Source organism: Archocentrus centrarchus, chromosome 13 (assembly GCF_007364275.1).
Source record: "Archocentrus centrarchus isolate MPI-CPG fArcCen1 chromosome 13, fArcCen1, whole genome shotgun sequence".
NCBI lineage: Eukaryota > Metazoa > Chordata > Actinopteri > Cichliformes > Cichlidae > Archocentrus > Archocentrus centrarchus.
In genome coordinates this window covers 11457141-11478021 of record NC_044358.1, presented here as the reverse complement: position 1 = coordinate 11478021, position 20881 = coordinate 11457141, and the positions used below count along the sequence as shown (strand labels likewise).

The 20881-nt window shown below is 43.1% G+C and overlaps 3 protein-coding genes across 4 annotated transcripts in view; 1 reads left to right on the top strand and 2 right to left on the bottom strand.

Annotated features, from left to right (window-relative positions):
- tyw1 (tRNA-yW synthesizing protein 1 homolog (S. cerevisiae)) overlaps positions 1-3281 on the bottom strand; it is a 49197-nt gene extending 45916 nt beyond the window's left edge. The window contains exons 1-4 of one of the 2 annotated variants that reach the window (XM_030745303.1): positions 2938-3281; positions 2600-2715; positions 2373-2495; positions 1748-1849 (exon numbers count right to left, since the gene is read on the bottom strand). In XM_030745303.1, coding sequence (XP_030601163.1) covers positions 1748-1849; positions 2373-2495; positions 2600-2715; positions 2938-3001 — 405 coding nt within the window. In that variant the 5' untranslated portion in view covers positions 3002-3281. The remainder of the gene's footprint in view (positions 1-1747; positions 1850-2372; positions 2496-2599; positions 2716-2937) is intronic. The other variant, XM_030745302.1, reaches the window with a different exon arrangement.
- Positions 3282-4259: 978 nt separating this feature from the next.
- Positions 4260-8932, top strand: sbds (SBDS ribosome maturation factor). Its single transcript, XM_030745268.1, has 5 exons — positions 4260-4484; positions 4615-4744; positions 4851-5051; positions 7461-7625; positions 7799-8932. The coding sequence occupies exons 1-5, from the start codon at positions 4357-4359 to the stop codon at positions 7922-7924; spliced, it is 750 nt and encodes a 249-aa protein (XP_030601128.1). The 5' UTR covers positions 4260-4356; the 3' UTR covers positions 7925-8932.
- Positions 8928-10240, bottom strand: LOC115791142 (claudin-4-like). Its single transcript, XM_030745269.1, has one exon. It carries the CDS (start codon positions 10083-10085, stop codon positions 9399-9401), a length of 687 nt encoding a protein of 228 aa, XP_030601129.1. The 5' UTR covers positions 10086-10240; the 3' UTR covers positions 8928-9398.
- Between the last annotated feature and the right edge of the window lie 10641 nt (positions 10241-20881).

Here is a 20881-nt window from a genome sequence, read left to right as displayed (position 1 = left end):
CACTTAGTGCAGTGACCAGGGGAGCAAATGCAGTGACACTACTTGGATGTATTGTACATAAGTCCTAATTAATTAATACTAACATCCTCCCCTCGCCTGTGAGGGGTGGGGACCGAAAGAACTGCTGATACAAGCAGCAGCAGCAGAGCTGAAACAGGACGAGGAGCTCAGTCATTCAGGAGCGCCTCAGAGTAAAGCTGCTGATGCTCTGTGCTGAAAGAAGCCAGTTTAAGTGGCGCGGGCATCTGACTAGGATACCTAGGTCAGGTATATGTCCAAGTGGAAGGAGACTCCCAGGAAGGCCGAGGACACGTTGGAGAGTTTATGTCTCCTGGCTGGCTTGGACTGTGTCCACATCCCCTTGGAAGAGGAAGGGGGTTACCGGGGAGAGGGAAGTCTGAGCTTCTGTGATAGGGTGGGAGGCAGGGTACGCCCCGGAGCAGGTGGGAGAAAGCCGGCGTACCCGGAAGTAACTCACACAAACAGGGAGAACACGCAGCTCCACCCAGAAAGACCCGAGCAGCAGACCAGAGAAAAAAACTGAACGCAGGTTTCGTTTCCTCTCGTGTGTCTAACAGGGTCAGACACGCCAAACAAATACGTTTCTTCTTCACCGTCCGGAGGGAGAGACGGGGGTCTGCAGCCAGGGCTCATGTAGAGCTTTACTATCACTGTCCCGCTTAATTAACAGTTATATTCTCTTTTCTGCTGTCCAGCACATAACCAATCTCCTCTTCATCTCTAAATGCAGCACAGAGGGACTGAGCCCACAAAATAAAAGGCGACACTGATGAAAACGAGCCGTCCTGCTGCAGAGCAGCGACTCTGCACCGGCCGTCTGAAGGCTCAAAGAGAAATGAGGGATAAGCCGAGCTGGCAGTGAGAAAACTCCAGGCTTACGGCGCTGTTTGCTGTCGAGCTTTGGAAATAAAGAGTTACGATTTATTTTCCTTTGATTAATTCTGTTCTCATTAGGTCTTCCCTGGAAGTACACACGAGCAGGTCTTATGAGCTCACGGTTACATCTCAGAGATTTAATTACCACCTCAGAGCTGCTTCCCAGCATCAGGTAAACAGCATTTCAGAGCTGTGTTAACTTCTCATGCCAACGCCACGGTTACTGTGAGGCTGATAAAGAGAGCTATGTCAGGTCTTTATAGACGATCTTACACCCTCAAACTGAGCTCAGAGTTCATTTTCTTAACAATCAAACAGCTCCTGATCTGTGGAAGCAGCTCCCAGTTTGGGTTTGGGATGCAGACACCACCTTTATTTTACAGATTACAGCCTTCAGACTTTCCTTTTAGATAAACCTTGTAGTTTGTTTTAGCTCATAAGCCCTTGAACCATCCCTCAGTTATGCTGCTGTTGGCACAGGAGCTCTTGCGGTGTGCTGGGCGATGAGCCTCTGGTCTCTTCCACTGTCTTTGCACTTACACATCACCATTACATCCCATTAACCTTGGGCCTCCTCCCAAGCTGCGTGCTCCTTGTCTGGGTTCACTGCCTCACCAACCAGCCACGTGTCTCACTGGAGGCTTTTTGTCATCTCTGTGCTAACCTTCTCTGTCTATGCTTTCCCCTTACTCCCCACCCAGACGTGGCAGACACCTAGCCTCCCCCGAGACTGTTAAAGGGACCACAAAGTGTTTGGTCACAGAGTATAATAGTGTGGATTGAGAAGGCTGTTGTTGTGAAGCGGCCTAAAATTGAATTTAAAAGCATCTTCGGTTTTGGCTCGGCTTACCTCATCAGCAAGCTGATCATCTGGATCGTAGTCCTTCATGTCAGTCACCTCGGCAGGTAAACCCAGAGCCCGCACCTCCTCTGATAGCTCGTTCGCAAAGCCCTGAGCAGATGGAGAGTCTCAGATGGAGCTTATAAGACATCCAGAAAGCTTACATTATCACCTGCTGAGCCCTGATCAAAAATATTAATGACTTCACTTTTGCTTTATGTGCTGTGTTTGGAAATTAAACTGCACTCCTGTGAAACTTTGCATTCGGGGTTTTTGACCCGGCGACAGACTGATGAAATTCATTGCACAAGTGTAATTAGTTGTTCTTGCAGACTGACTCTGAGTGGCCTCCTGAGAGAAGTTTAGCGGATCAGGTTTTGAGGGATCTGTAGAAGGCAGCAGGTGAACCGGGTGGTGGCTCGGATGTGAAAAGTCTTTTATAATTATTATTTTTTGGCTCTGCGTTGATGCGCTGCTGCAGAGCCAGAATACTGCAGGGTGGTGCAGCAAAGGGAGGACAGTCAGAAGACCAACAGGAGCCTCCTGCTCAGTATCTGCGTGTTTTACATCTCCTCTGCTCACTTCACGATGGGGCCGTGGGGGTGTTCAGATTAGCAGGAAATAACTTTTGTACCTTTGCTGTTCCAGTTTGTGACCCGTAGAAGATTTTGACTCCAGACACGTGGACCTCCTCCTCGGTCTCTCTGTCGTTCTTCTCCGCAGCTTTGTCGGCCCCCTCGTCTTTAGAGACGCGTTTCTGAAAGCAGAGATAAACACACGGTGGAGGGTCTTCAGGTGAAGACAGCAGCAACTTGAGGAGCAGTTGCAGAGACCTTTAGAAGGTACGAGCACGTGACTCACCCTTTTCATTAAGAACCAGAGTCCAAAAACAAGCGCGGCAGCTGAATACAGGTACAGCCTGCTGTGCCATAACCACCGCAGGTAGCTCTCAGCGGGACCGCGGGCATCCCGGGAGGCTGGAGGGGTAAAGACATCACAGTGAGCCCTCTGATCCGGACCGGATATTATGAATAAAACACGTTTCTGCCAAACCACAGCTGACAACAGGACTGAATCCCAACCTGAAGCTGCCTGCAGGAACTAAAAGGCGGCTAATCTGCTACTTAGTAACCCCCCCCATTCAGCAACAACAGCGGGAAGCGAGTTTTCAGCTCCCTCAAAGCTTTAAACAAACTCACCTTCCGGCTCCGAGGCAGACGCGCGGGAGGCCAAAAGCGCGATAAATACGAACAAAGTAGGCATTGCTGCGAACAGTAACTACATTAAAACACACGGTCTTCAGCACCTGATGCTGCGCGCAACCATGTTGTTTTCCGAAAAGAATGCTGGGAAGTGGAGTTCTAGTCTGCCTCTGGTTTGTGCTGGTGGTGAACGTGTTAGCTTATGAGCAGTGAGGCTTTTTAAAAAAGCAGTTGAAGCGAAACTAAACTATAAACGGTGTCGTCTTAGTTTTCATTTTTGAGTATTTCCCATATTCATACTGCCAATTTTAAAGTCTTATTTTGAAAGTATCCAGCGGAAGTGCTACTGTTATTATATGTCCGCTTTGACTTCCAATATTGTGTTCAGATGGGTTAATTCTTTGTAAACTGATGTCAGCTGAGACCATTTAGTGTAGTGACAGCAGAATCAGACAACGGCTTTAAAATAAATGTAATATCAGTAAAAACTGAACTGATAACCATTAATAGGATATAAACTGTCCTGTCACGCTAGCTGAGCTGTAGCTACAAATGCTGCTAGCTTCTCCATCGTCTCTGCAGGCTGCCCTCTAGCGGTTGTACAGAGGAATTGCAACAGTGAATTCCGTCCCATTACAATGTAACGTTGATTTAATATAATTATAACCACATAACACAAGCTTGACATAATATGACACCTGTTAATATAACTAATGTTTAGAGATAAACATCAGTGATAATGTAAACGGACGACTGATGAATTTAAATTAAAACCGACACTTGGTGTATTTTTGCTGCCGTCCAGTGGTCAGAGAGAGGAACTGCAGAAATAAATTGGTCAAACTAGCGTCAATGTAGACATGACAACAACACACAAACACTTCCGATTATTTCTTTCAAAATAAGGCTTACGCTGTAGTTCGAAAGCGATTTTTTAATAGTTTTAGCTATTTATACCAGGGTTACCGGCATTTGTATTTATAAAGAACATTTTACTGTCATATATTAAAATACTGATGTCCCCTGGTGATAACAAGAAAGAAGAATAAAACCTTTACAAACTTGTAGTACCGACATCATCAACCGACGACTCTACAGACAAAATGTTGCATTGAATCAGGCGAACCATAAAAAAAATCTACAAAAACAGTGTAATTTATTTGGCGTTTTATTTTCGAAAATATTATTTTGTCAAATTCAACTGTTAGTTATTATTATTATTATTATTATTATTATTATTATTATTATTATTATTATTATTATTATTTGGAACCTACTGAGAACCCAAAACAGCCTCGGAACTGTTGTCCGAAGTTGATGTTCACACCCGACAGTCATTTAAAGATGCACTCAGCTGTGTAGTGACAGCGGACGTTTGTTATCGGCTCGCATCTTTCTGGCACCTTAAACACAAACATGTCCATTTTTACACCGACTAATCAAATCCGGCTGACCAACGTGGCGGTGGTGCGGATGAAGAAAGGCGGGAAGCGCTTTGAGATCGCCTGCTACAAGAACAAAGTCATGAGCTGGAGATCCGGAGCGTGAGTACCGTGAACGCCTCCTCTGTGCGGCTGCCGTTTAACTTTGTGTTCGCTGTTAAATTCACATCTCTGGATGTTCGTTACGGATAATTCAGCTCAAAGTGCTCCGAACGTCGTGTTTTCCTTGCAGAGAGAAGGACCTGGACGAGGTTTTGCAGACACACTCCGTCTTCGTGAATGTCTCGAAAGGCCAGGTGGCGAAGAAGGATGACTTGACCAAAGCTTTTGGGACAGATGACCTCACAGAGATCTGTAAACAGGTAAAAGACGCGCTCCTCACACGTACACAGTGTGAGTGATTTAACGGCTTTCTTGTCTGTTTATCTTTATTTTTCTTTGGGTTTGTTTGTTTGTTTTTCCTCGGAGATTTTGGCCAAAGGGGAGCTGCAGGTGTCAGACAAAGAGAGGCAGACTCAGCTGGAGACCATGTTCAGGGACATCGCAACTATTGTGGCAGAGAAGTGCGTCAACCCCGACACCAAGAGGCCGTACACGGTCAGCCTGATCGAGCGGGCCATGAAGGACATCCACTACTCTGTCAAACCCAACAAGAGCACGAAGCAGCAGGTGAGGAGGTCCCGCTCTTCTGTTCGACACAGCGCAAAGTGTTCCATCGATTTACATTATCCAACTCAGGGTGGAGGGGGGGCTGGAGCCTGTCCCTGCTCACGTTGGGGTGTTTTCTATATTTGGCAGGGTTTGACTGATATGATTGTTCAGGGCCGATACCGATTTATAATAATGAAGGGGATGACTGATATTTGGAACCAACATGAAGTGCAGTAAAAAATTAAATGGAATTAAAGCCGCAAGTGGCGATGATCGGGCCCTCGCACCCGGCGCACTCGAGCCATGGCACACTTGATCCGTGCCGCCCTCTGAGGTTTTTTGACCGTGATGATGTACAGAATGTCTGTTACTAATTTCATTCATTGACGGGAAACCATATCTTTTGCTCTCCATATAAACCCAATGCACTATTTGGGGTGTGGTCACGGCTGTGACGTGCAAAATAGAGCATGGGTCTCATTGACCTTTTTGATCAGGATGGTGTCAGGAATGTTGAAACAAATTCTCGTGCATTTCAGAGAAACTAAATTCAGAGAAACTAATTCTGTGGACGTCATACAAATTTTCATTTGCTTCTGTAGGGGGCGCTCTTGCACCTATAGCCTTGAATCCGTAGTTATGGGTTCAGCCTGAGTTTGTACATGAGTGATTACATTTTTGGCCTGATCGTGCAAAGCATGTGCGAACGAGTGCACAAACAATTTTGATTGGCTACTTGTGTAGATGATCTGGAGCCATTTTGGTCTCACTGGGGGAAATGCCCTAGGAGGAGAGGATTTAAATAGCAGGCCTGAAAATGGCAAAAATTGACACCTTCAATTGAAAATGGCTGACTTCCTGTAAGGTTTCGGGTATGGGTCCAAGAGACTGGTTGTATGTCATAGGATGTTACATGAGCCTGCACAATTTCAGATATGTAGCTCCAGGGCTAGGCAAAAAACATGGTATTTTATGATATTTCCAGGTCCCACTAGGTGGCGCTCTAACGTTTAGGGACTTTATGTATATTGTGTTCAGGGCAGGAGGATTATCAAACCATTAAAGTTTGACACAGATTGGGCAATGTGGCTTTGAGTTACTGCCATTTCTGTCTTCAGGGTGAAACACCAAACGTTGCCATCCTGCCAGGGTCACGGCCTTTGGCAAAAACGTACAGTTTTGAAAACAGTGTAACACCAACTCCTGAAGGCTTTCCAGGGGAAATTTGAGATGGTTCTGCTCAACCACCTTGGAGCTGGACCTCAAAGTTTAAAACATGACATTTCCTGCTCCCACTAGGTGGCGCTGCGACTGTCAGTAAATATTATATGTATGGGTTCAGGGGCGGACCGTCATCCTACTGAAGAAGTTTGATCCGGATTGGATAATGCAGGTTTGAATGAGAGGCAAGCAAAATTTCCTGGCGAATGATCGAAATTCACTGCGGCGTCACGGCCACGCCCTCTGAAGCAAACTCACCATTTTTGAAATTTAGATTCCCCCTGGTGTGCAGATAAGACAAAACAAATATGAAGTTGATAACATCCAAAACCTCTGAGTTATTAGAGAAAGTATGAGGGCAGGAAATGGCTAAAGTCACCCATTTAATTCAAAATGGCGGACTTGGTTGGTTGAGGCCGTTGGACCCTGACGTCTTTTTTGTTCATCTTGACATGTTACATATGTGTACCAAATTTCGCACATGTACGTGAAACACAGCAGTGGGAATTGAACTAAAGGTGGCGCTGTAGAGCCATTTCAAAAGGGCCATGCCTGAAACCATTAAAATACTTCAATTTTCACCATTTGCCTAAATGTCCAAAGGCCTTTGCACAGGTTGTGCTCGGGCACTAATAATACTGACTATAATTAGCTGATCCCTGATGAATAAATGTTTTTTAAGACATATTTTTTATGTATTACTAACTCTTAGAGTCAGGGTTAGGAGTTAGGACATCAGAGTAAGGTGCTGCTCCTGGTCATGTGATCAGGATGCCTTCTGGGCGCCTCTTTGGATGTTTCCTGGACATGTCTAGCTTGGTGGAGACCCTGGGGTGGACCCAGAACCTGCTGGAAAGATTACATATGTCATCTGGCCTTGAGATCCCTGAGGAGGGACCGTAGTTAGCCATGACCTGTGGAAGAAGTGCATGAATGGATGGTTTCATGCACTCTCACACTTTAATTTGTCGCACACTTTTGCTGGTGACGAATAAAGAACAACTTAATGTTATCTTCATAATTTTGGCTCATCTGCCCTCATGGACGTCACCAGTAGATCAGCGGCGATCACGTGCACTCTGCCCTCCATCTTTGGTTTCTCGCTGTGGAAGCTGTCGCCGTGTTAATCGGTTTATGCAGGCCTCTGCAGTGAGTGATGATGCTTTCACGCGTCCTCGATGAACTGATGTGCCGCGTTGTTTTCAGGCTCTGGAGGTGATTCGGCAGCTGAAGGAGACCATGGAGATCCAGAGGGCCCACATGAGGCTGCGGTTGGTGCTGCCGGCCAAAGAGGCCAAGAGGCTGAAGGAGAAGCTGAAACCGCTGCTGCAGGTCGTGGAGAGCGAGGACTTTGATGAGGAGCTGGAAATGGTGAGGAGAGTTTAATGATATTTGTGGGTGCATTGATTCAATAAAATGAGCAAATCTGCAGTTCAGCTGATTGTTTTTTAAAGCAGAATTTTGGCCTCTGATCATATTATAATGTAAAATCTCTATTATCCCTTTATTAACACGCTTTCTCCCCTCATCTGTGCCTCCGTCAGGTGTGCCTGGTGGATCCCGGCTGCTTCAGAGAGATCGATGAGCTGATCCGCTGTGAGACTAAAGGCCGAGGCTCTCTGGAGGTTCTCAGTCTGAAGGATGTGGAGGAGGGAGATGAGAAGCTATAGTAACCCGGCAGGCAGAGCGCTGCACCTTATCCACACTAACACGCTTCACTGGAGCACACAGACTGCAAACTCATGAAAAAAAATTTCTGTTTATGGCCCGATTCATCATAATTTCCGCCACTGCCACCCTCTAAGGATTCATTTCACTGAAAGAAGTTATGATTTGCTGAGTTGAATCTATTTTGATGCAGATTTCAGAATTTATGAGTGAACTTTAGGCTCAGTAATTATTCCTGACGTGTTTTTTTTCTCTTTTATTTATTAATTTTTTTAAGACAGTGATCACTTTAGTAGAACATCTGCACAAAGTCGCTTCTGCTCAGATTTTGTATTCCTCAGCGTCCTGTTCCTGTTCAGCTTTAACCTGGTAAATTATATTTTATTATAACAGCTGAGTTTGGTCTGTAATAAATAAGCACTAAACAATATTTTCTCTGGGGGATTTGTTTGTGATGCACACAGTTTTGCACAGGCAGCATGTTTGTGTCTCACTGCATATTGTGTGTGATAGTCTTCATATTGAGTGGGGAGGATTTATTGTCTCATTCACAAAGATGTGACATCACAGCGCCGTGATTGGTTGAAGGAGCATCACAGTGATAACCATTTATGAGATTAGTCGCATACTAAAACTGCTTCATAGCAGCCGTTTTTTTATACTGCATATAAAAGTGTTGCATTAATAGGCATAAATGCACGGCTGCAGAGAGGTTATGGCCTCTTGTGCTGCTAGGGTTGTTGACAGGAAATAGATTTTAGGCTGAAAAAAAAATTGTTCAAATTTCCCACTTTTAAAACTTTTATGCAAAACATAAAAGACTTTATGAATCTTTTCAGAGTCGGGCTGCTCAAAGATTTTTAGAGGATTAAAGAAAAACAGGTGTTTATGATGTTTAAATGACTTCTCATTACTGACTCAGCTGCTCTGCACCATATTTAGTTAAAGCAGAACCAATAAAAAAGCAGGATTAAAGTCAAATAACTTTATTAAAACATGTTTCTAAATCATTTTCAATGCTTCAGTGTTTTTCTGTGCAGATGCATATAAAGTTGTATTACTGTACATACACAGGAAAATGTATTTGTGCCACACAGGAACAGTATATAGTTTTGTCTTGTTCACATTTCAGGTCTAACAAAGTATTAAAACTATCACTGGGTCAGTCGTAGTATTATCAGAACGAAGTATCAGTAATTTCATCAAAGGACACCCAAAAGTATCATTTGAACTTTGACCTCTATAACAGTGCCATCCATTATGTACAGTTTGTTATCTTCACTGGAGGTGAAACAAAACATTGCAAAGTCAAAGCCCCGCCCACATCCCTTCAATAACACTAGCCACATGACAGATCACTCTGCAGTGCTGCGTTCAGTGCTTTTAACCCAGCCAAGCTTTCCTCAGCTGTATGATGATTTTCCAGTTTAATCCCTCATCCTCAGTTAAATATTACACCACAGTCCTCTCAGAGACTCAGAGATGCTCCGATCTGCGCTCGTACTGGCTGTGTGTGAACGTAGTCCTGTTGATCCTGCTCAGTGGGTGGTTGGCCTCCTCCTCCAGATGTGGGTGCCTGCTGTCTGAAGTCTGCGCCGCCGGGCTCTGAGCAGTTTTGCATCTGGTGGTAAGAAACAGCCCACTGGCAAGCATCAAGCCAAAAGAAATCCATCCAAGGTAGAGCGCAAGCCCCCAGTCTCGTCTCAGCCCCACAGCGCCCTCCAGTGGCTGGCTGGTGTGACGGCACGTCCAAGCTATGGGAACCAACAGCAGGATCCCAGACAAAACAAAGACACTACCAGAAAACACTTTGATCTGGCCTCGCTGAGGGAACCACACCATCCCCACTGCTCCGATCACTGACGCGAAAGCACCAGCTCCAACAGCCGCCATAATGAGAGCTCTCCACGTCCTAAAACTTCCAGAAAGAGACATCAGAGACCGGTAGAAAGAGCAGTGCAGGCTGCCATCGTGGGCCAAATCCCAGTGATCCCATTCCAACCACACCCCATCCCAGTAAGCAGGAAGAGTAGCCGTGGTGTTGTCCACGGTGCCGCTTACGTTCCACAAAGCCAGGCAGCGTGTCAGAATCGCACACAGCCACCCTATAGCACCGAGACCGAGGGCAGTGAACTCCAGCTTCTGCTCCAGCTTCTGCTCCATGCCGGGTCCTCCTCTTCACTGCAGGCCGGGCTGTCTAACCAGAAACAGCTGGCTGCAGGGCACAATGGGGTGGGGTGTTATTTTAACGTGTGTGTGCATGTGTGAGGCAGAGATCATTTGGATGTGCGTGTGTGTGGTTTGCATACTGTGCTCAGAGAGCAGTAACCAGTTCTTTGGTATTCTTGAAAAGAAGGCACAGTGTGGGTGGAGGAGGGGAATCCCTGTTTGCTCTGCCATGGTTTCAAAACAATCTCTTTCTCACAGTTTCTCAGCACAGGGGCAAACAAAGCATCTGCTGTGCTCTCACTCTGAACCACGTTTCTGAGAGGAAATGTGATCTAGAGACACAAATGCTCACTGATACTGGGATTTCTCCAGGGGCGCAGCTATATATATGAATTTGTGTAACTTCTAGTTGAAGTGTATCAGTCAAATTCAGCTGAGGGGGCACAGTGACTTGACTGGATGGGCCTGGACCCCCGACACACAACAGCTACTCCTCGTACTCCTCGTCTCTTTCTCAGATCAAAACTTGTGTTGGTGCAGTTTTTAAGCAGAAACACTAAAGCCATATCAAACCTAGTTAAGGGACGGCCTCTCCCATCTGTGAACCCTCAGTACTCGTGAATACTAACCTCACCCATTCTGTGAATCATCACCAGTTTTACTGGTTTCAGGTCAGTTTTAGGTTCAGCATTTAACATTTCTCCAGTCAGTTTCCCTCAATGTCGCAGAGCGTCGCATGTCACTAAAATGTGATTGGTCAGTTTCAGTGAGGCTCCTGGGACAACATTAGTATTCAGTAATTAAGATTAGTGATTGGTATGAATGTGGAATCTGTAAGGAAGGAGAGACACTGGTATTTATGGACCTTCACTGCCGTCCTGTTTGTTGTTAAAGTGTTTTTTTTTCTTTGTGTTTTCCAAATGTGTAAAGTAAATAAAGGTATTTAAAATTAAATGTTTGTGTATTTAATTTTTGGAGTAACCACACTGTAATATTATGTTAGGCAACTTGCTGTGAGAGAACAACAATGAGTGAGACCAACAAACTGAGCTAACTTCATATTTTAAAGAGTAAAAGAGACAGTAATTTGACCCAACAACTATAAAAAGCTGCACTAACTCAATATTTCACCTTGGAGAAAGAGAAATAAATAAGTTGAGCCAACTCAAAAGTCTGAACAATTCTGTCAACTTCAGATTTTGAAGTGTGTACTTGTGTCAGCTAAATGACAACAGTCCTGTGTTTTTTGGGTAAACTCAAAAAAGCTGTGCAGCGTGTTACTGAACTTTTTTACATTGAACCACCCATTTTTTTTTTTTACAGTGTAATATGATGATGCTGATGTATGTGAAATCTGAAGTGTAGCAGGACCACACTGTGGTCAGAGGGAGTATTACATTCATACTGAAAGCAACTACTGCTGATAATCATTGGGAAGGGTTAAGAGAGTTTAAGCACATCTACAGACATGTCGACTCTAGTTAAAGAGAGTAGTTATGTACTCTAAAATGAGCCTCATAAAGCATTAAACCCTGCAGTGTCTGTACTCAGACTGGACACAGACGAACAACTGAAGCAACCAACCACAATAGGGCTAAAATACAAAGTGCATTCAATGGGACTAAACACACCTTCATCATTTAGGCTAAAATCAAAACTACTGAGTTGAAGCATCAGGATATTTTCACTCTGAGCCAAAACTTGTCCATTACAGGATTTAGTGTTCCTTTGAGTCAGATATTTAGTAATGCATTTATTATTGCATCTAACCTACAACAACACAACCAGTGACAGGTGTGTTTCAGTTGCTGTGGGTCACAGTGTTTGTCTCCATATTGTGGTTGATTAGATTTACTACAAGTCAACAAGTCAAACATTCTGGAGAAAGACACAAACATGCAGTTATTTAATTTTCTGATTAATTTTATTTTCAAATAAGAGACAAATTATGTGAACAACTGAGTGTCCAATTAAGGTTCATGTCTGTACTGTGGGCGGGCCCACAGTACAGACATGGCCCACATGTCAGTGGGCGAACTGGCCCACTGACCCACTGACATGTGGGCCAGTTCGCAAATTTAGATGCGAACTGTGTCGCATCTAAATTTGCGACACAGTTCTTTGTAGATGGTGATGTGGAAGTTTTTAACATTTTGTGGTGCAGTGTAATTCTCTTCTCCCACAATGCTCTCTGTCACACGAGTCAGTATCTGATGGAAATCCACGTTTGCAACTGATGTATGGGTTTTCTCAGCAGTGTGATCGATAACTTTGTAAGACAGATCCTGAGAAAGTGTTCATCAGTTGAACATTTAGGGAGCTGCTGACGTGGACACGCAGTTGAACGTGACAAAGAATCAGTCCTCCGCTTTGTGGAGTGAGTTGGGGTCTTTCTGCGGGTCTCTTCGGGCTCTTCTTGAACAGGAATCTTACTCCCTGGCAGAGGCAGAATCACTCTGCAGCCTCCTGAAGGGTCTGGTTGAATGTCAACATCTCCCACTAAGTTTGAGCAGCCAAGGCTCTCTGCATCACTACCCTGGATGCTCTGAGCACGAATTCCATCACGCTTGGAGGCCACACAGTTGTCTAAAATGCTGATCACACGAAGAGCTATTCTTTTCAGCTCCAATTCTTGTCTGGATACTAGCCTAAGCATATTTGTCTCGTCTCCACTATGTCTCAGGGCTAAGTTCACGACCTTTGCAATCTCCACTGAAAGTAAAGTATGAAGATTGACTGAGTGATGGGACTGCATTTGTTCCGTTTCCAGGAACCGACCAAAGCAGGTATCGAGAACGTCTCCAAAGCTGTGCTCAACATCAGCCTGCGTCACCCTGCAGTAACTGCACCCATCAAACACAGGTCGGCTTTTCATCCTTAGAAAAGGAAAAGAGAATATCGTCGGCTGTTTAGTTATTTCTCCCTATTTTTTCATAACTTAAGGGCTTCATTAGAGCAAAACACATGAATGATTTTTAACACAATGGAAAATATTCTAATAGGCAACAGGAAGCAATTCTGTTGCTCTTTAAACTTTCACAGTCACCCAATGATCATGCAGTGTGCTTGATCATTGCATATGAGTGCATAAAACTGTGTTTGCTGTTGAGGAAGCGTTAGACTTACAGCTTAGACGTGTCAGCAGAGGTGCTTTTGTTGTCCGTGGGAACATGCTCATGTGACTTGGCTGAAATCTGGATTCTTATGTGCATCAGTAAAAAGATGGCAATTTTGTAAATAAATTCCTGGCACCTTTCGGTCACCTGTTGGAGCTTATATATGCCAATTTCACCACAAACGCACAATGAATCCAACACAGATCTGAAAGAAAAACATTAAAAATGATTGAGAAAAAAATTAGCCACTGTATTTCTGTCTATGGTGATAATTTGCTTGATGATGTTAAACATGTGACTTACTCATTTGATTTATCTATCCAGTCCTTTAGGAGGTTGGCAATATGCGGAAAAGTGACCAAAGGCATGTTTAGATGACTACGCCTGATTTCACTAAATTCATCTAATGGGATCTAAGAAAAACAGGCAGGTGTTACACATCAACAAAAAGCTCTCATTGTGATGTGTCTGCATTCAAACACAACAGATAAAATATGGAACTTCGAGCATGAAGAAATCAGCTACCAGCTTATTCCTCCCAGGTTTCTGCGTGTTCGTTCATCGAACAGGAATGAGACGACACAACAGAATAAGGAGTCCAATTATTAAATTGAATAAAGCCATTTCAAACAGTTTTACAGTGTGGGATGGCATGAAGTTCTGGCCCATTCTTTTTCAGCTTACAGTTTCATATAGTAAAAGCTTATCAGTCTTGGTTACATCATATACAAAACAAAATGTGGAAAACAGAGAACTTCAACAGCTGGGTGACCTCGACGTCTCCATTTCTATCATTGTGTAGTCTCCATCAGTGTGGTCCGTTGCCCAGTGAGAACACAAAGTTCCTGATAAACATTATAAGCCTCTGTATTTTTAATCAGTTATGTTTATCTTCCAGTCTAAGACAAATTTCTCAGGGAAATAAGTGTACATCTGGTAAAGACAAACATATACCATGAACTTCATGAAAACTAATTTCCTTCAAGCATTAAGGTTACATGAGAGAGATTAACAATTCAACGTTAGATATTAACAACGTGTGGAAAATATTGTTACTATCAAACGTTGAATTGTTAATCTGTTCAGAACTAAAACTGATTTCTACAAATTGCGTTTTCTTATTTTCTTGACATACGGCCTAAAAATGTTGCTGAAGTTGTTTTTCCTACATTTCCATTTCTATCTCGTTTAAACTGGTATTTTGTCCTCAAATTCTTTTTTCGTTATTCTCGCAGTAACTCTGTCTAGTGTCACCTTTCTTCACCTACAAACTGTGTGTGTGTGTGTGTGTGTTAGTGAGGCTTTAAGTGTACTTATAGACCCTTTTACTGTTTGTAAACAGTGATGACGTAGGTAGCGATACGTGCGCATTTTGGAAACGGAAGTATGGCGGAGTTCAATAGCGTTTCAATCTACCAGAAGGAAATTATCAACGAAAGATCATGAAAACTACCTGAAAAAAATTAATTTTTACCACCAGCAACCGACTCCGATCCCTGCGGTACGTTAGCAAGTGGCCGAGTATCCGTGGGCGGATATATACGTGTATTTGGTGGAGAAACCCAGGGTATACACCGGAGAGAAGTTGCAGCACATAGAAGTCACTGGATGCTTACAATTATGTTTGCGGCCGTGTACCGAACATCAAATATCCTGACACTGACTCGGAGTTTTGTGTCTTGAAGGCAGAAGTTCTTCCAAGTCAAAGACGAGGAAACAGGAGCGCTGTGTATGAGGCTCGGGTCATTGGAAACAAGTCAGAGAGCTACGTCCTCACAGTGGATTGTACCTGCATGGCAGCCTGAGTACTTCATCAAACTGCTTTTAGCTTGCTAAGAGTTATAAAATATACTGTTCCAGTCATACGGTGAGACTCGCTCAACCATTCACATGTGAGTCTGCTCAGACTTTTGCCTGGCACTGCATTTTGTAATCTACAGTGCGATTAAATATTAATTAAAAAATCAGGGCTCTCTGAGTCCAGCGATGTCTCACCTGTAAATAGCCACACTACAGTTTAAAAGCCAAACAGCCGACCAGCTGATACTGTTTACTTTAGATACCTGACATCCCGGTATAAACAACGGAAGATAAATAACTTTACCTGATATGAAATGGGCGCTTCAAATGTGAGCATTTCTGATCGTGTCCTCAGTCCATTTTTTATCAGTCCATTTGATAGCTTGCAACCACAGACGCCTCCGTTTTCTCTTGTTCTCAGGCGTGATCCCGTGGGATTCGGTACAACTTCAGTCCACTTTTGGTAGAGGAGAAATTCTGACAGTCAATCGTGCAACAGCCAGCATTTTCTCCGCGATGCCGTGTACACAATGACACGTCCTGCACTTTTAACATGCTAAAAATAAAAGAAACAGCTTGAATGTGGCGCTTCCGGACGATTTCAAAGTGCAGTGTATAAGCAGGGGCGCAGCTATCCGGTTGTTAAGTGATGAATTCCATTTCCGGGTCCAAACTGATCACGTGATCAATATGCCGCAATGTTGTTTCCCTGGTTGTTTCAACCGATCCGACTCAGCTGTCATTTTACAGATGAGAAAGAGAAGCGTAAATGGCTGCAGTTGATAAGGTATGTTACAATCAACTCTAACAGTGAACAGTAGTGATGGGCAAAGGAGGCTTTCTGAAACACTGAACCGTTCGAAGCGATTGTGTCGAGGCTTCGAAACAATCTGAAACACATCTCTATAGTGACACCCAGTGGCTACTTTAGCTCATTCCACATCTGTATAATGACGTTCTCTGAAACAATGAAACGCACAAGTGCTGAACAATTGTAAGCGAGGGTACTTATTACACCACACTGTCAATAATTATGATCCGCACATATTTTGGGAGAAACCAGCATCCAACAAAGTCAGAAAAATTCTCTTGTCAAAGACCACAAGCTGTGACTGTAAAGCACTGTTTTAATATGTGTTTCAGTTGCTTATTAATTCAGTGTAATGCACAACAAATAAATGTATGAAATAAAATATTTTGTAACAAGGCTGCCTTCACTTTCTCCTTGGTGATCTTGTACTTCTCCTCCACCATTTCTTTGAGTGCTTTTCTTGATGGCAGCTTGTAGCTGGGGTCAAGCTTTTGGACAAAGGCCATAAAACCTTCATCCTCCACAACAGTGAAGGGCTGCAAGTCCTTCACCACCAAGTTCACCAGAGCCTCATCCATCCTCTTTCTGCCTGCCTTTTTAAAAGAGAAGATAAAATCAATCCCAAAAGAATAAATGTAGAGTAAAAGTAAATGTATCTTCAAAAACCACTTTGGGTATGAGGCTGTTACTTGGCCATACAACAGCATTGCCAAAATACGCTAAACACCCGAGCTGTGTTATAGGGAGTTTCTGTTCAGTGTGCTGTCACATTTCCATCTGAAAATAATAAAGTCTTTGGGAATTACAGTTAATATTATGTCAAATACACACAGACACAAATGTTTTGTGCCTTTGGTGGTTTTTGCATAAATACAGACAGGCAGGAAAAATATTGATTCAATACAATTCTCATTTTTCAGCATTTGTTTGCTATTTCAGTGTTGACAATGGACTCCTGTAATGTGGCTGAGATTTATCATTGTTTGGGCATTACTGAGTCCCATTTCAAACTGTGGCCATTCTTAGTGAGTTTTAATGCATTAAGGCTCAATCTGAATAATCTTTCAAACAATGCATACCTTGATTAGATGGCCCAGGAGCAGGCCTACGTACAGAGGGAACATTACCTCCCTCTGAACCCTCTAAAATGGCAGGATGGGCACTCCTCAAATGCTGAATCATAGAAGATGTATTATTGCAGTAGGCCAGCTGCTTAGCACAAATCATACACCTGACTTTATTTGGTGTTTCCAAATGGAAATGCTCCCACACTACAGATCGGGATCTCTTACAGGGATGTTCCATCTTAATCTGTCTAGTCTATGTGACTACACCTGGAACTGCTGTACTATCTCGTACCTATCTTTATCTCGCTGCTACTATCACTGACTATATTTGAAACTGAATTAATTTAATGTAATCCTACCTGTCTGATTTTAAGTAACCTATGAATAAATATTATAACTTGACTAATCTATCACTCACTAAATCACGCTATCAATTGCAATGTCACCATATCAAGTTGTTCCTCCTCTCTCAAAACCTCTCGCCTCTCACAAAAAACCCTCGAAGTTTCTGTGTGTTTGGTTTGACTTTTATGCTTTCTGGCAGTGTCAGCAGGTAAGCCACCTATCGCAGCTACGGTGAAATGCACCAAAGCCTCGCTTTGCCACGGTCACGTGACATGGGTGTTTTGAACCAGGTTTCGGAGCAGTGTTTCGAAACATCTGCGCTTCGGAAGCTTGACACAGTGTCGAAGCGTCTGTTTCGAGCGTCCCATCCCTAGTGAACAGTCACTGGTTATGCCATTGCTGTTTATTTAGGAGCATTTGGACCCGGAAATGATGTTGGACTTGTTAAATACTGAAAATGCCGACTAGAGAAATAATTTCCCTGCATCATTTTGGAGACCACCCCCCCCCCCCCCCCCCCCACCCCCCCCTTCCCGTGCGGTGCCCCTATGCGTGGCATATACATATAGTGCATACCCACTTTTTGCGCCGCTGGATTTCTCCCAACAGGTAACTGAATCATTCTGTGGAGCTAACAAGAGCAAGTACAAAGTAGCAATTCAGATGGTCTTTATTTTGAATGCTAAGAAACAAGACACAATCACAAATGCTTTCAGTATGGAAAATACTTTGTGTATAACTTAAGAGTACATGAAAATAGGCACATTAGGTAAAAATACAATAAAACAGGAGAAACTCGAGGACATGAGTTTGCAAAGCCATTTAAAGTGGAGATGTCAGTATGAACTAGGGATGCGCCGATCCGATATTCAGTATCGGTATCGGTCCGATACTGGCCTAAATTACTGGATCGGATATCGGAAAGAAATAACACCACTATTATTAGCTTGATTAGTGATCTGGCTTGGGTGGGCGGGCCAGGGCGGGCCCAAGGGTATAAGTGGGCGGGCACGGCCCCCTAGGGCCCGCCCATAGCGACGGGTCTGGCTCCATCCACCCTGTTTGTTTAACAGAAGTTAAAATATGCAGATGAACTGTTAATATGAAAAAAAGTATTTCTTATCCAGTTCCTTGGGTAATCAATATAAATAGAATACACAATTGCTAAAATAATCAATAGTTGCAGCCCTAATGAAATTTGCAACATGCCATAAGCATCACCTTCTCACACAGAAGCAACAGGATTCAGGTGATAGTTATTGTTTTAAGTAAGTAAAGTTTATTTATATAGCGTTTTTCACAGACAGAAAAGCGCTGTACAATAATTAAAACACAATATCACCCCCCACCCCCAGAAAACAGTATGTTAAAAACATAATAACATTACCATAGTAAAAGAAAAAGAATAAAAATAAAGTCAGAAACCAGAAAGCCTGGTTAAACAGAAAAGTTTTCAACTATTTTTTAAATGACGCCACAGAGTCAGCTAAATGGAGCTGGAGTGGTGAACAGTTCCAGAGCTTTGGTGCCACTGCCTAAAAAGCTCTGCCCACCCTGGTCCTTAGTCTTGTATGTGGGACAACTAAAAGACTTTGATTTTGTTGTGTGAGAGACTGTTGACTTCTTTTTTTTTCTTTTTTTTAAATGTTTTTAAATGCCTGGATCAATTTTAAATATCGGATTTATATCAGTATCGGCTGATATCCAAATGTAAAATATCGGTATCGGTATCGGACATAAAAAAGTGGTATCGTGCCATCCCTAATATGAACCGTATCAAACATACACTGAAATATGTTTCTCTTATTTGAAAGTCTCATAATTCAGTTGCAAACCTTAACTATACTGACAATGGTGTACAAATCCACACATCTCAGATGTATTTTGAATATAAAAAGTTAAGATATTGTTTTACATGCATGACAAATTGAAGGTGAAAACTGGAAAACTTGATTCCATCTGAATATAGGATAAATGACCTTTATCCTATATTCAGTGGCCACTTTTTTAGGTACACCTGTTCATCTGCTCATTTACACAAACATGTAATCAGCCAATCACATGACAGAAACCAAATGCATTTCATGAAATAGATACTGAAGGTCAAACCAAACCTATGAGCCTGGTCTGAAAATGAGGAAACATCCAGTTGTTAGCAGCAGTTCTCTGCTTCGAGCTGGTGGGAAGGCAACAGTAACACAAATAACTCATTAGAACCAAGGGATGCAGAAGAGCATTTGGGAAATGCAAAACATGTTGAACCTTGAAGCAGATGGGCACAGCAGCAGACAATCACACTGGGTGCCACTCCTGTCAACGCTGAACAGGAAACTGAGCTTGCAAGTTCCACAAGCACCAACATTGAGCCGCAGAAGTTTGGAAAAAACGTTTCCTGGCTCGATGAGTCTCATTTGGACCCCTTTGGCAGAGTCAGAGAGGAGAGTAAACAAAAGCATGGATCTATCCTGCCTTGTGCCAACAGGGCAGGTAGATGGTGGTAGCGTAGTGGTGTAGAGGATGTTTTCTTGGCACACTTCAGGCCCCTTCACAACAGCTGAGCGTCGATTAAATGCCACAGCCTGCTTCTGTATCTGACCGTGTCCCTCTATTTATGACTGTCTTCAGATAGCTGCTTTCAGCTGGATAAAGTGCCAGGTCACAAAGCTCAGATCATCTCAAATTAGCTGTAGCACAACTCCACACTCACCAGATCTCAGTGAGCACCTTTGGGATGTGGGGGAACAGGAGATTGGATATCCAGCTGACAAAATCTGCAGCAACTGTGTGATGCCGTCACGTCGAGATGGACCAAAATGTTTCCAGCACCTTGTACGCCACAAAGAGGCATCCTGATCACATGACCAAGGCAGTTGTGAAGGCAAAAGAATAAGAATAATTTTACTGATCCCAGTGGATCATTTTGGCACTGATGTGTTTGAGAGCACTGTCCTCGGCAGTCATCAAAACACCACACAGCGCAACAGGTAACAATCAGCAGTCCTCAAGAAGTGAATGTCAGTGTGAATGTTTGTGTTTGTCTCACTGAACAACCACTGAAATTAAAGCAGGAAACAGCTGCTTTACCACTGGATCCATTTCAGGAGTTTTTTTTCTTGTTTTTTGCCTCTAAGAAAGTTAAACTTACGACTTAAAAACAGCTTATAAAAGAGCTGCTTTGTCTCATTTGTAGTGGAAAACACAAGATAGCTGTGATGACATGTAAGAAATTGAAAGTTAGTTAATATTTTGCACCTACACAGTGGAAAGCATACAAACTGGACAGGTCAGGGATTGAACCACTGACCTTATGAGCAGGAGGTGACCCACTTTTAACACCTGAACCAGGTTTAACAGACTCCTTTGTTGAGGTAAGACTGTGTAATTTCATACTTCTAAAGTTGACTCCTATTTGGTCAAACATGTATCATTTGACACTTCAGATCATACAGAAAGGGCAAGTTGAGTTAAAATATTTTAAAAACATTTTATTTTCTTAACAGAAGGGGCGGCCATCTTTGAATTATCAAATGATGAATGGGTTTTATCCAAAGAGTAATCATAAAAGAGTTTATGACAGTTTTGGTACATGTATCCACTTGTCCCTGCAAAGTTCTCAGCTGCACTAAAATGAGGGAATATCTTTTGGAGAAT